At 32.9% G+C, this 13912-nt stretch overlaps 1 protein-coding gene across 4 annotated transcripts in view; it reads right to left on the reverse strand.

Annotated features, from left to right (window-relative positions):
• The window catches only part of DMXL2 (Dmx like 2), a 169547-nt gene that overhangs the window by 30103 nt on the left and 125532 nt on the right, over window positions 1–13912 (reverse strand). For all 4 annotated transcript variants that reach the window (XM_036917781.2, XM_036917783.2, XM_036917780.2 and 1 more), the window contains exons 20-26: window positions 12393–12562; window positions 9065–9162; window positions 8466–8631; window positions 6867–7131; window positions 2865–3916; window positions 2253–2444; window positions 574–650 (exon numbers count right to left, since the gene is read on the reverse strand). In XM_036917781.2, coding sequence (XP_036773676.2) covers window positions 574–650; window positions 2253–2444; window positions 2865–3916; window positions 6867–7131; window positions 8466–8631; window positions 9065–9162; window positions 12393–12562 — 2020 coding nt within the window. The remainder of the gene's footprint in view (window positions 1–573; window positions 651–2252; window positions 2445–2864; window positions 3917–6866; window positions 7132–8465; window positions 8632–9064; window positions 9163–12392; window positions 12563–13912) is intronic.

The following is a 13912-nucleotide window of genomic DNA, read 5'->3' on the forward strand; positions in this document are numbered from 1 at the left end:
CAACTTCCTACTGCTAGTAAGTATACTGTCCTAGTTATTAAAAAGAAAAGTACACACTGATGAGGGCAATTTGACATTTAGAAAAATTCAAACATTACTTCTAATTGATATCACTTCCAAGGACTTTTATATTATAGGCAAATGTCTAAGTAAAATCGACTTTAATGACTCAATATTAGGAATATACTTTTTCATTTTTCAAAAGTATTTCCTCTTTCAACTGAAAACCAGTTAAACAAAAGAAGCTAATCCAATGTGAAAAGGAACAGTTCCTCAGGGGAAAGAAAAAATGTGAAATGGATAATGAACACTTCTTTTCTTGAAAACAAAAAAGATGGTGATGATGATTATTTCCATTTACTATCTGTCATTTTCCATAAGTCTCTGTTGTTACTAGGTGGCAGCTAATCTAAACAACTATTTCTTATTCCCTGTCACCTATTAAAGTATATATAATAGTCATAGCCGAGGATTTTTCAATCTCTAGGAAACAGAACCTTAATATAACTCTGGAACAGTTTAGTGTCTTTGCTGTATTAATACTACTTTGGGTGCCTGTTTTGTTTGTTTTACCTGTAGCTGTGACTGTCACATAATGCTTGGTAAATTGATGCAGAAAGTGATGCTGCCAATGAGTGAAGTGTGTGCACCTAAAATCAAAACAGCCACAATTATATGTTATACTAGCATTTCTATACAACAGTAATATCTTAAGAGATTAGAAAATACTCCAGATTCTAGCAATATCACAAATAAGGTTAGATCCAATATGTGACCACTAACTCTACTTTAAAATGTCAAAAAACACTCACCTAATTTAATATGCAGGACCACAACAAAACTAATTCAGACACATCTTCATCAAATACTTACTGTGAGCCTGCCATTAACCAGGCCCTGAGCAAAGGGCTAATTTTCTTATTACTGGGTCTATCCCAGCCTGTTAATGATTAGTTTAAATAGTAATATTTGAGGGAAAAAAAGCAGGACCAAAATAAGTACAGAATTTTCAGAGCTTTTATTTAAACTTACCTTATGAAATTCCCCTTCAAGAAAACACTTGATCTTATCAAAATAATGAATTAAATGTTTAGAAAATATATCAATCACAGTGTGAAATGGCTGACTTTTTAAAAAGCAAGTAATTTACTTAGTACTTATGAATAATGTGTGGTCTCAGAATTTTAAATTTAGGAAGCTTAAAAATTATCAACATAATATAAAAACCACACCCTAAAATGCCATAATGAATCTACATTTTCAGACTCAAAATTTTAAGCTTTGAAGGGATCTCAGGAATAGTTTCATACTCTTTAAATGCCTTACCCAAATTTCTAGAAACTGGAAATGTTTACTTAGAATTTATATGCATTTAATGCCTTTTCTATATGTCCAATTTACCTAACAATAATTTACATAATCTCTGATAAAATGCTGATACAGATTAATTCATGTTATGGATCAGAAGTCTCTGATAGGTAGATGTGACTAGTAAATCTGGAGTCCTTCCAGAAGAATGTACTACCCTCTGGTAGTATCTTTGACTGCGCCTTTCAAAAGAAATACAAAATAAAAATGTTCAGGACCTGAAATAACATCAGCCACTGGAATTAGAAAAAGCATAGCACAAAAACACTTGTGCCAGCACAGCAGGAGTCTGGGCAGCTCTCCGGATACTGCCAAGTTCCCTAGTGTTTCTTAGAATCTACCCATTTTTAAGTTCTCAGCACAGGGCATAGATTTAATTTGGGGTTACTCTGCTGAAACTTTGCCCCTAACTACTGCATAGACTCCAACAAACACAAATATCAGAAAAACAGTAACAAGGATACTTTTTCTGGACTATTTAACAATCATGGTTCTCTGAAAGATACTCCCTAAACTTATATTTTTGTAACATCTTGGCATGTAAGCAAATAGTCATAAATATTTCCAATTTAATGGTTCATTTAAGGGGAATGGATGATCCAAAGGAACATTAAGTGTCAAGAATACTGTCCAGAAACTTAATTTTATATCCAAAAATAGACTTGTCTGTCTTAAAGGAAGACAATTATTTTTTTCAGGAGTAAGAAGGATGCTTACTTTCAAATTAAATTCATTAGACAAATAGCCTTGACCTGATCAGGACTGAGAAGGCAGCACATACAAGCACTTCAAAATACTTCCTCTAAATACAGACTGGAATACATGTATAGCCTGTTTACCTTCACATTATGCACAATATCAAACGCTCATAAACTTTACATTACCTTCACATCTCCAATACTGGGATGAGGTGGTGTTTTCATCTGAACAATAGCATAAAGTATATCGTGGATGTGATTATTTAAGTACAATACAGGATTAGCTATGACTGTTTTTGTCGAAGCAATACTTGCTGAAAGCAGAGGCAGAGTGGTAGGCAAGGGCAGTGGGGACTGCAGCTGCTTCACTGTGGTTTCCTGTGGGTGACAGCGGATTGGTTTTTTTCAAGTAGTCAAAATGAAGGAGCAAAAAACAATTAATAGCTATATGATAAAAATACTCGTGATAAACATGAATAAATAAATGCAATTCATGAACTTATTCACACACTCTACAAAAATGTATTGAGCATCCACTCTGTACCAGGTACTCTGCTAGATGCAGAAGATACAAAGGTGAGCATGACACAGCTGTGGCCTCAACCTTTTATACCTACTCCTAATTACCACAGCTGTAGTCTAAAAACACCCATGCACAAGGTAAGTATCTGCCTCCTAACAAGAGAGGTGCTGAACATATATAGATTAATTAGTAAAAAGAGCTTTGTAGCTGTAACTGGAAGTAGGTACAGAAATTATTAAAATAACCAAGATTGAAAAAAGAAGTGAAGTTCATACCTGCTGTGATTCTTGTAGCAAAAATTTGAGTTCCATCCTTACTGAGGCCAGTCCACCACCTTGAGCCCCATGAAGGCTACAATAACTAAGAAACACTCTGAGGAGATCTTGATTTTTCTGCAACCACAACTTTCGTCTTTCTGCATGCTCTCGTTTAGCCTGCAATCTCCGTCTTTCTATTTGGTGGCGCTCATAGGAACCAATATCTGGTTTGCCCACCATTTCTTCATGACCTAGAAGATCACTCTCTACTTTGGCACATGTTTTACTAACATATTCTTTAATAACTGATTCATGATTACATATCTCATGCAAGGCAGCAATTTCCTTTTCAAGCCAGTTATAGAGTTGAAATCTGAGTTTTCCTCCATCTACTTCATAACCTGTAGCCAGTGTTCGTAGTTCAGTCATAAGGATCTTTAAACACGCCCTGAATTTCAGTTGTTCAGCAATCACATCAACTTCAGTATCTCCTTCAAGAAACTCCTCTTCCTGAGGAGTCAATAACACATTAGGGTCTGAGGCTTTCTGATCTAGTCTATCTTTTTCCCTAACATCTGTACTCTTCATTGTTAAACCAATAGCATCTTCTTCCTCTTCTTCTAAGGCACTATCATGCTCTGCACCCCAGTCAAGACTGAGAGGTTCCTCATCAACTTTTACTATTGGCTGACTCCAGTCAAACTGTGATGACCAAGCAATGCCATCATTCAGAGTTTCTGATTCTGAAGGTACATCACCCATCTTTTTAGAAATGAAGTCAGGCTGATCTTTTCTTACAGGTAAGGCAGATATTTTGGTAACTTTTGGAATTTTGGAGAGCACCTCCAAGGCTAAAACAGGGCATCCAACTTTAAAATGAGCATTTGCTGTGGTAAAGAATAATTTTCTTTCTATGAGGTTAATTTTATCAACAAAGTTTTTTTCAGTTTTGAGGCCTAATGTTGCCAAAGTTCCTTCAGGAGATGCAAGGTTTCTTCGAATAAGCAAAGGATGAGTTCGAAGGTAGTTGTAGAAACTAAACACCATTGGGTTACAAGACTTGATGATAACTACAGACATCAAACAGACACAATCAAGAATGTTGTTAATTTGTAATTACATTACAAAAGAATAAAATATCAGAACTGCCTCAAAATAAAGGATACTGAAATATTGCTTATACTTTTTAAATGGAAGTAAAAACACACAATTTTTATTTTTAATTGGTTTCCTAAAAAGGGAGGGAAGAATAGGGTAGAGAAGTCAGGAAAGAAGTTGATTTCTCTTGGTTTTTATATATTTTATTTCAAAACCATGTTAACACTTTATATAATTTTAAAACACAACTAAATTTTTTAAAAAATCACAAAAAGTAAAAGCAAAATTAAATAAATGATTCTGTGTATCCAGTTGGTAGCATAACCACATAAAGAGGAACTATAAAGTAAATTTAAAATAAGTGATTTGGCTGTATATCCTTAGTGGAATATAATAAAAACAAAAATAACTACCAAAAAAAAAGCTTAAACTGTTTTCAGTAATCATGTTGTTATGAAAAAATATTATTCTGAAAAAACATTCTGAAACTACTATATTCATATAGTCATTAATGTCATTAATGACATGAGAATTCAAGCTTTTCATTATGACACAAATGTGAAATCTAAGAAGAACCCCATAAATTATATCTGAAATAGAAATTTCAGTGTGAATTCATGAATTCTCAGTTAAAAAAATTTTTTCTTCATAATTCCATTCACTGAAATAACCTAAAAATGATGATCAAGCCAGGAGCAATGAGGATCTCTATGCCCAGGCTGTGGTCTCTAAATGTTATTTACCACTAAAGGGAACCAGGATTCTTTGGAGGAATGGCCATTTCCAGATTTTATGGGGCAGGAAATGTACAAGATGAGCCTGAAAGATTTTGCCAGGGAATAACATCAAAAGGATTCAAGACGTTGAAGAGGTTCCCACTGGTTAAAGATGGGATAATCTGAGCCTCCATGCCAATAAACTGCAAATGGATTAAATGAATCTATCTACACCTAGAGTTCAAATAACTTTTTAAAACAAAAGCTAATGGGTAACCTTTGTAAGATGCTATTGAACCAAGTTGTTATTTTGTAAACTGGTAAATAAATAGAAAGAATCAAACATGTATGTTCCCTTCACTACACATACTACTGGACTTCATAGTATTCAAAGCAGTAATCTCCCTGGCCAAGGGAGATTGCACTCCAGAAAATTAGTCCAGCTCATAAAGGAAGGATAAAATGACATTATTAGAATATCATTGTTTTATAAATAGAAAGAAAGGATCTAGGCAATGATCATTGATAGCTGGTATTATAACAAAAAACAAAAGCCAATGCTTTAAGTTCCCTGATAGAAGTACTCCACAGCACCCATGAACTATTTCTACCAAAAATCTGATAAAAGTCTCTAGAATATGAATTACTAATTTACAAGAAATACTGAGAATACGGGGGAAAAAACACACATTAAATGACAAAAAGGGGAACAACCAAAAAGTGAGAAACTGTGGGATAAACCACCTGACTTTAACAAATAAATTGCAAGGAGAAAAAAGGAAGGAGGAAAAACCATAGATTAAAGTAGACATAAAAGACACCGCAAACAATCTTACAACATATAGGCCTCATTTGGCTAGTTAAATAAATTAACTTTAGAGTTAATTAAATTAAATTAATTAACTTTAGAGTAAGATTTTATGAGACAAACAGGGAAACTGGAACACTGTGTATCTGATGATTATTGATAAAATCCTATTACAATGATATGTGCTCTGTTTTTTTGTAAGAGTCCTCATTTTTTTAGAGATGTATGTTGAAATATTTATAGAAAAAAACAATACATTGCAATTTACTTGAAAGTAAATCTATTTTGGGAGTTAGGGGTAAGTAAAAAGGATGGACATACATTAGGTTGATCACTACTGAAGCTGGGTGATGGGCTCACAGACCTTCTTTATATCATTCACTCTTTTATATACAGTTGAGACTTTCCACAATAACAAGTTTTTAAAAATTAACATGGAAACATTAAGAAAAAAATAGAACATTCCTTCTATAAAAATGTGCATTTTATTAAAATTACCTGGGTGACTCAGGAAGCTTTTAGTATTAAAAATAGTGATAAAATGTGGGCTAGGAAATTATAACTATGGAAAGTACAAACCAAAAATTAAAAGCTTTTAGGTCCTCACTTCTATTCCCAAAAAGTAATGAGGGACTAGTATTTAGTTTCTTGTGATTTATTCCAGAAAACAGCAAAAGGAAAGGGAGAGACAAAAATGTGTGTGTTGTATGTTGTGTGTGTGCGTATGTGTGACATATATACATAAAATCTCATTGTTCTGCATCTTACTTTTTTCACTTAACAATACAGCACATATTAACAAATCAATCTACCTCATTTTTTAATGGTACACTTCTATAGTATGGATATATTTTAATTAACTTATTTTATTGATGAATATTTAAAATGTTCCATGTTTTTAAATTATTACAAACAATGCTGATAAATACTCTCCAGGTACTTTAAATTTTTAAAAATTATTTGGGACAACTAAGAGTAAAGAAAGCTTACGATACAAGATCAGTTTTTCCAGACCCATGCACTAAACCAATAATACCTAAAATTTCTACTTTAAAAAATACTGGCTATATGATTATAAGGAAAGAACTGTATAACACGGAAACATTCTGTATGCTTCAGTCTAAAATGAAATCAGAATAGTATGGTAATCTTATCTTATATATCCCAATAGATAACTATGCAAGTAAAAACGTGTACCACTCACATTATAACATAATGCTAGACTCACTTGTGACTAATCCTCTAGCCACATAAGAAATCTTGATGATAATTTCTCAAAATTGAAAAGTCAATCTGGTAATGATTACTCTTAGGTTTTACATCTTTAATCTAAGTGAACATTAGCTCAGAAACTGTCTTCTTTTAAAAAAGAAAAAGAGAACCCTACAAATGTCCTACCTTGATATTCATCCTCCTCCTTTGGTGTTTGTTCCAATAACGTGTCCAAGGCTCGGGTATAATCTTTCATTACCCAATACGCAAGACTACGCAGAAAAGGATCAGGATGTAATCTTTTGCAATCAAATCCTGAGCCATCCTTTTGGCAACCCAAAATCTTCTCATTTAGGATGGATATATAAGTGGATGAGGTCTCAATTTCAGATTCATATAAACGGGCAATAACCATGGCTAACTGAATATCTTCCATTTTTTCAAGACATACCTGCAAATTTAAATATTAAGAAATTCTTATTTAATGATAAGTATTTATACATATGAAATATCCCATCGATATCCTGAAATTATCTACCATTTATATTCTAATAGTGGAGGGAAGAGGCCCAAAGGTTAAGACAATGAAGGGTAGTTAAATGACTGCTTCATCGGAGATTAAGGAACAGCAAGAAGAAAGTAAGAAACTAGAACTCAATAACTTCTAGCCTAGAAATATATTTGTAAAGTAAGCATAAACAAAGAATATCAACATCATCTCAAACTTAGGTCAATTTAAGTTAATAACATTAATTTTTAAATTAAATATCACTTATGATATTTAAATTCATATACACCAGTTCCTCTTATTTCCAAATATATTTCCATACACTGTAAACATAATTACTATCATAAAAGAGCCTTTTATTTACATAGATAATAACTTATGAAATAAAGCCACATATTCTATTTTTATGCTCTATGAATTTATATTCTAATGTAACTACTCATCTTGATAATTTGAGGTCATTCAGGCAATATGAGCATCTCTCAGTAAATTAATATTTCTCTTCTTCACCTGAGTGTCTTCTAGGCTGACTTCCCATTTCATAATTATAAATATTTGCTATTTTCAAAAAAAATCATACACCTGAGAAAACTGTGAAACTATGACTAAGTTCTAAATGTAAAGGACTTCCAGTTTGTTTAATCTTTCCCATTTCTTCTATCATGTATCATTTGCAATTCTAGTTTTCCTTCACCTTGTTTGGATTGTTCATAATGAAAATAAGTGCCGCCCTAAGAGAAAGATCTCATAAATAAACAGAAACAGTTGCAATTAGTTTCTTAATCAGCTGTCAGAATTACATATCAAAAAACTCAGTTTTTCCTCTTTATTCATTTTCTAATATCTAAGACATTGCAAAACAGTACAAAATGCAATTTCAATTTATTTATGAATTTCATTTAGAAGGAAAAGAACTCAAAGTATCTGCCTCTCTACAACAAATAGTGAGATTGTGATCTCCATATACTTCATTAAATAGTCCAGAATCACAAGATAGCCAGGAAGAAAATATTCATAAACCATTTTCTATCATTTTTAATACATTTATACTTGAAATATATTTATCATGAAATGGAATATCTCCTATATAAAATTTTTCATTTATGTTTTTCACTTGAATTTATTTACTGTTTCAATTATCACAGTGCCACTGTTCAGTAAATCTATAGTTATTCTCTGTCTTACAAACATATGACAAAATATTACAATCTCCTCTACAACCTTTGCATATTTTCAATCTCTTAAAAGTATTTCATAGCATGTTTTCTTATTTATACCTCTATGGCATCTTTCAATGAACCGGCTAACAAGAAAAAAGCAGCAGATTGTTCAAAGCGCTGTTTTCCCAGTAAAGAGAAAGCATTTTTCAAAGCAGCTTTCCGCCATCGATCTTCATTAAAGTTGTGGCTGAAAAAAGTTGTCATTTTTTCATCATGCTGTGACCTGGAAACCAGAGCACAAACATCAGTAGTTAAGTCAAACCTAAAATATCTTGAATCTTTTACAGAATATGTGAAAATAGAAAATAACCTCCAACATCCATCTAAAAGAAGAACTAATAGGTATTTGTTATCTAGCTTCTCTTCACCTTTTCTAATAAGAGAAGCTCAAAATACCTTACATATATATAAATAGGAAACAAGAGCATTTTTTACTTTCCAAAGTGCTGTTATAATTTTTTTCACAATATCCCATTCTTTAGGTTCAGGCACAACCGATATTGTACCTATTTTTTGCAGATAAAGGAACCAGGGCACAAAGAAGTAAGCTGATCTGACCAAGCTCATCTATCGAAATAGTTTTAAAAGTATCAGGTTTCAGACTCACAGCACAATCTTCATTCCATTAAATCATGTTAAGTGTTCAGGCAACTTACCTAAACAGACCCCACACTACTGCTTTCTTCTTCATCGAAAGGTAGAACAATGCAGCATCCAAGGCATCATTGTTTCTTTGAAAAGAAGCTTTGGCAACCTAAATGATAATACTAAGTTAAATTAACTATTTGATAAAAGAATTACAACCAGTTAATCAACAATTAATATTGTTAATTCCATAGCTGACAGAACTATGGAGATGGCAAAAGTTGGTTTTAGTCCACAATCTCCAGTAATTTATAATAAATGCTCCTAGAGACAACCATTTGCATGCTAGTAATTATAATAAAAGTAATAATAGTCACTAGCATTTATTGATTACTTACCAAGTACCAGGCACCAGTCTAAGTACCTTTCATTTATCTTATTTGAATCACTGCAATCCATGACGTACTATTATTATCCCCATTTTATATATGAGGTGACTGAGACACAGAGAGATTAAGTGAACTGCCTAAGGTCACACAGTAAGGGATAGAAAAGGGATTAGAGCCCAAGTAATAAAACTAAGAGGAAACATAAAAGAAGGCATAATATTCAACAGATTTGATATTTTTCTTGAAAATTAAACATACTACATTCAATATTTTATAAAAGTTAAAATGCTAACTTCTATGGTATATGTGGTATATGATTTCACAATCTGAAGAAGCTCTTTCAACTAATTTTGATATAGACATCTGTGAATAAATATTGATATACATACACATTTAAAACATTACAAAAATACAAAAATAAGTGTTCTAGTTTTTTTCTTCTTAGAAAACATATTTTTCTGTTATTTCTCACTCAAACTTTGATAATTCTGAAGGACTGACATATTCTTTCTGGCATGTAATTAAAATACAGAAGGCTAAAGCTCCATTATTTTAAGGCATTTACAAATTTTAGTTCTTAGAAATTCCATGAGAAAAAGTCTCTATGAACACACAATTTCCAAATAATAACCTCCTTTGAGTCAAATAACCAAAGTTGAATTTATACAGAGTTAATCAACACAGTTTGTTTAAAAATCATTAAGCCAGTAACATTGTATCTAATCATACTGTTTTGAACACAACACTAATACAGACTAATACCATATTTCTCAAAGATACTGAGATCACCTCTACAAAATCAGTAAGCTAAGAGGCATAGAAATAAAAAATACTGGATGTTTTATTAGTTCACATGTACCGATGGTTAAACAGGAAGCCACTAGGCATGGAAGACAAGGGGGAAAATAACTAAAATTTTATCACAAAAATGCCTTACTCTTAATACACTTTTATTTATTTTCCCTTTTTAGTATTTTCTCTGCCTCCAATAATTTATCTTAGTACTTCAATGTTTAGTAACCTCTGAAGAATTTTTATTCATCTTCAGCTAAGGATTTATAATATGTATCTCAAGGCACAGAAATTACATGTCCCTTTGATTTAATTTAAAGAGATAAATTATTTGTGGAAATAAATATAGGTATCAGAAATTCTCAATTGTAATGACACCCTTTGTTGGCAAGAAATTAGAGAGATCTTTCTAGGCAACATCTGAAACATTTTAGGTAAAATATGTCCTCTTTTTTCCTACTGCTTTGGGATAAAAAATTTAATGTGGCTACTATGTTATTTACATGATATATAACAATTAACTTTCCCTACACATGAAAAACTACACTTGTTAGTTGTAGGAGAAAAAATTCCTTCTTACATTTGTGTCTATTTTGAGAAAAGAATTGCTGATATCTTATTGGCTGCATTACATGTAGCAGAAAAATGACCCTTTTATATTCACATTTCAAACTGTGATCTGAGAACAATGAACACCAGAATCGTATGATGCTAATAAAGATAAAGATGCCACAGCCCTACCACCCTGTGGCTACCAAATGAAAATCTCTGGGAGTGGGAATGGAGGACATGCATTTTTAAATAAGTTTCTCAGGTGATTTTCTAACCTTAAAATTTGAGTACTACTATTGTAGAAGAATAAATTCCTCTTGGGAGAAATTAAATTCATACTTCACAGATGTAGTACCATCAACTGCATTCTAGGAAAGTCAATGGACTCCTAAAAGCAAACCATGAATAAAAATTCTCCTTTCCTAACCCTGACAGAGTAGAAAGGACACAAACTAAATCTAACACTTATAAATGAAGGGAATTTGGACACTTTACCTAACTCTCTGAGTCTTAGTTCCATCAGGTGGAAAGTGTAGATGGTTACATTATTTTATAAGAAATAATTTATGAAAAGTAACAAACACCAAAACTGGCATACAGTAGGTACTCAGTAATAGAGTTTCTGCAGTACTGAAAGAACTTACAGCTTCCACTAACAAACTTTTTTTCTAAAGGCTTAACAGAAACTTTTCTAAAATCTACCAGAAAATTTATCCCCAAAACTTGTCCCAATAAATGTATACCATGTTTAATTTGCTGCCACAAATATGTTCTTCAAGTGCACACAGATCAAAACTTTTTATCAAATGACATTTTAAGTATGCAAAGGAAGTTTGCTACTTATTAAACTAGCCATGCAGAGAATCCTTAATATAAAAAGAATGATTTTCCTATATAATGCATACAGCTGATAAGAATTTAAGTTTATTTCCTAAATTTAGAATTTTGTATTTTCTTAAACTATAACATGTAAGATAAATTCTAACCGAAAGAAGCAGGCTAAGAGAGGCAACAAAGGGCCAGGTAATTTATTTAAATACTCCCAGGTGATGTTCTCGCGGCCTGGGTACTACAAGCCGGAGAAGTCACGCCTGGTTAGGGAGGTGGGGGCTTATAAGGGATTAGGAGGGGGAGGAGTGGGCAAGCTATCCTAAGGGGCGTGGAGAGGTATTATTGGCTAAAGGTGACATAATAGTCAACTAGAAACTTCTTTCTTTCCAAGAGGGAGGAGGCTGACATCCGGGTCTTAGTTGGCACATCAGGATGGAATTCAGGGAGAGCTGTCCCCTTTCCATATACGGCACGGACTTCGGGGTCTGGTCTGTTCTCCCCCTATGGCATCTCTCTGTTCTGTTTGCATGTCCTTGTTTTTCCTTTCTCCAGCCTAACACTAAATTTAGAATTTTGTATTTTCTTAAACTATAACACACCTCAGCTGATTTCATGAATATTATAAACTCAGCATATATGGTAAAAGACAATTGATATACTGCATGGAAATTTTATAAAGGTCAAGTTTTGGAATCTACAAAAAATTTTTATCTAAAAAATTCTCAAGATCTCAAGATGAACAAATTAATTTTGCACTACAGGTTTTCTGGAAAATATTTTACCCTTTAAGAAAAGACTTTTTTTTAAATTTTAATATCCAATGAAGTAAAGTTACCTTTTCAATGCATCTTCGAAGAGTGTTAATATTCCTGACCCACCAACCTATTCCCATAGCTCTTAACTCAGACCACTGAGGGTCCCCTCTCTGAATTGCTGGAATCATGTTAATCAGTTCTTCCTCAGCCTCAGAATGAAAAGCCCAGGCAAAATGGCAAGTGGACACACCTGAATTTGAAATACAAAATAATAATCTTCAGAATTTTATCAAAAAAGAACAAGAGCAATTTTTCACAAAATCATGTATTCATTAATTCTAGAAAATTTTCAAGCAGGAAAAAAAAGGGATGCAAGGGAGTCTTTCATTATTCAGGATTCTAAACTATAAGTGTCTAAATATAAGATGAGTGACAAGATACTCACAATCAAAATCCCTATCTTTTCCCCAAACATAATGCTATTTTATTTTCCTTATAAAAATACAGACACTAAGACTTAGCCACTGGAAAGAAAGGTATCTGAGTATCAAGCCATACTTACATACACACTTCAAACTTACCAATAATGAAATCTTTGGTCAAGTCAAAGTACCTTGGCTAATGTCCTTGAGTGTTATTATTCACAATGTGACTTGGTTGTGGACCATATCCTTTAGTCCTGAATATTGAAAACTGCTCCATTCACCCCCATGGCAAAGCAGCTAAATATCACTTCCAAGTAAGCTCTAGATTTCCTAAGAGTTTCAGGCTGTAATAGTCAGGAAGCACATTCCTCTACCTTTTAGTGCGTTTGTTAAAAGTTGTTTAAACCTGCCTAATACTGATGGTAAATTCTTCTTGCCTGGTAGAAGACTGGCAGGGATTTAGGCTGTATTCAAAGGCAAGAAAATGAGTTTAATGACACCATCAGGTGGCATGATATATTCAGTGAAATGACATAGAAAGGCCTTGAACCAAGAATACTCTACCCAGCTAGATTATCATTTAAATTTGAAGGATGGATTAAACAATTCCCAGATAAGCAAGAGTTGAGAGAATTTACCTCCCACAAACCATCTAAACAGTATATTTTAAAGGGACTGCCCCAAATAGAAGTGCTCCCAAGGCTAAACAGCTGTCATTCTAATAACAAAACCAGGCAAAGACACCGCAAAAAAAGAAAACTACAGACCAATATTGCTGATGAATATAGATGCAAAAATACTCCACAAAATATTAGCAAACCAAATTCAAAAATACATCAAGAAGATCATACACCACGATCAAGTGGGATTCATCTCAGGGATGCAAGGATGGGACAACATTTGAAAATCCATCAACATCATCCACTATATTAATAAAAAGAAGGACAAAAATCACATGATCATTTCCGTAGATGCTGAAAAAGCATTCGACAAAATTTAACACCCATTCATGATAAAAACTCTCAATAAAATGGGTATAGAGGGCAAGTACCTCAACATAATAAAGGCCATATATGACAAACCCATAGCCAACATCATACTTAACAGTGAAAAGCTGAAAGCTTTTCCTCTAAGATAGGGAACAAGACAAGGATGCCCACTCTCCCTGCTTTAAT

This window comes from Manis pentadactyla, chromosome 11 (genome assembly GCF_030020395.1).
Source record: "Manis pentadactyla isolate mManPen7 chromosome 11, mManPen7.hap1, whole genome shotgun sequence".
Classification (NCBI taxonomy): domain Eukaryota; kingdom Metazoa; phylum Chordata; class Mammalia; order Pholidota; family Manidae; genus Manis; species Manis pentadactyla.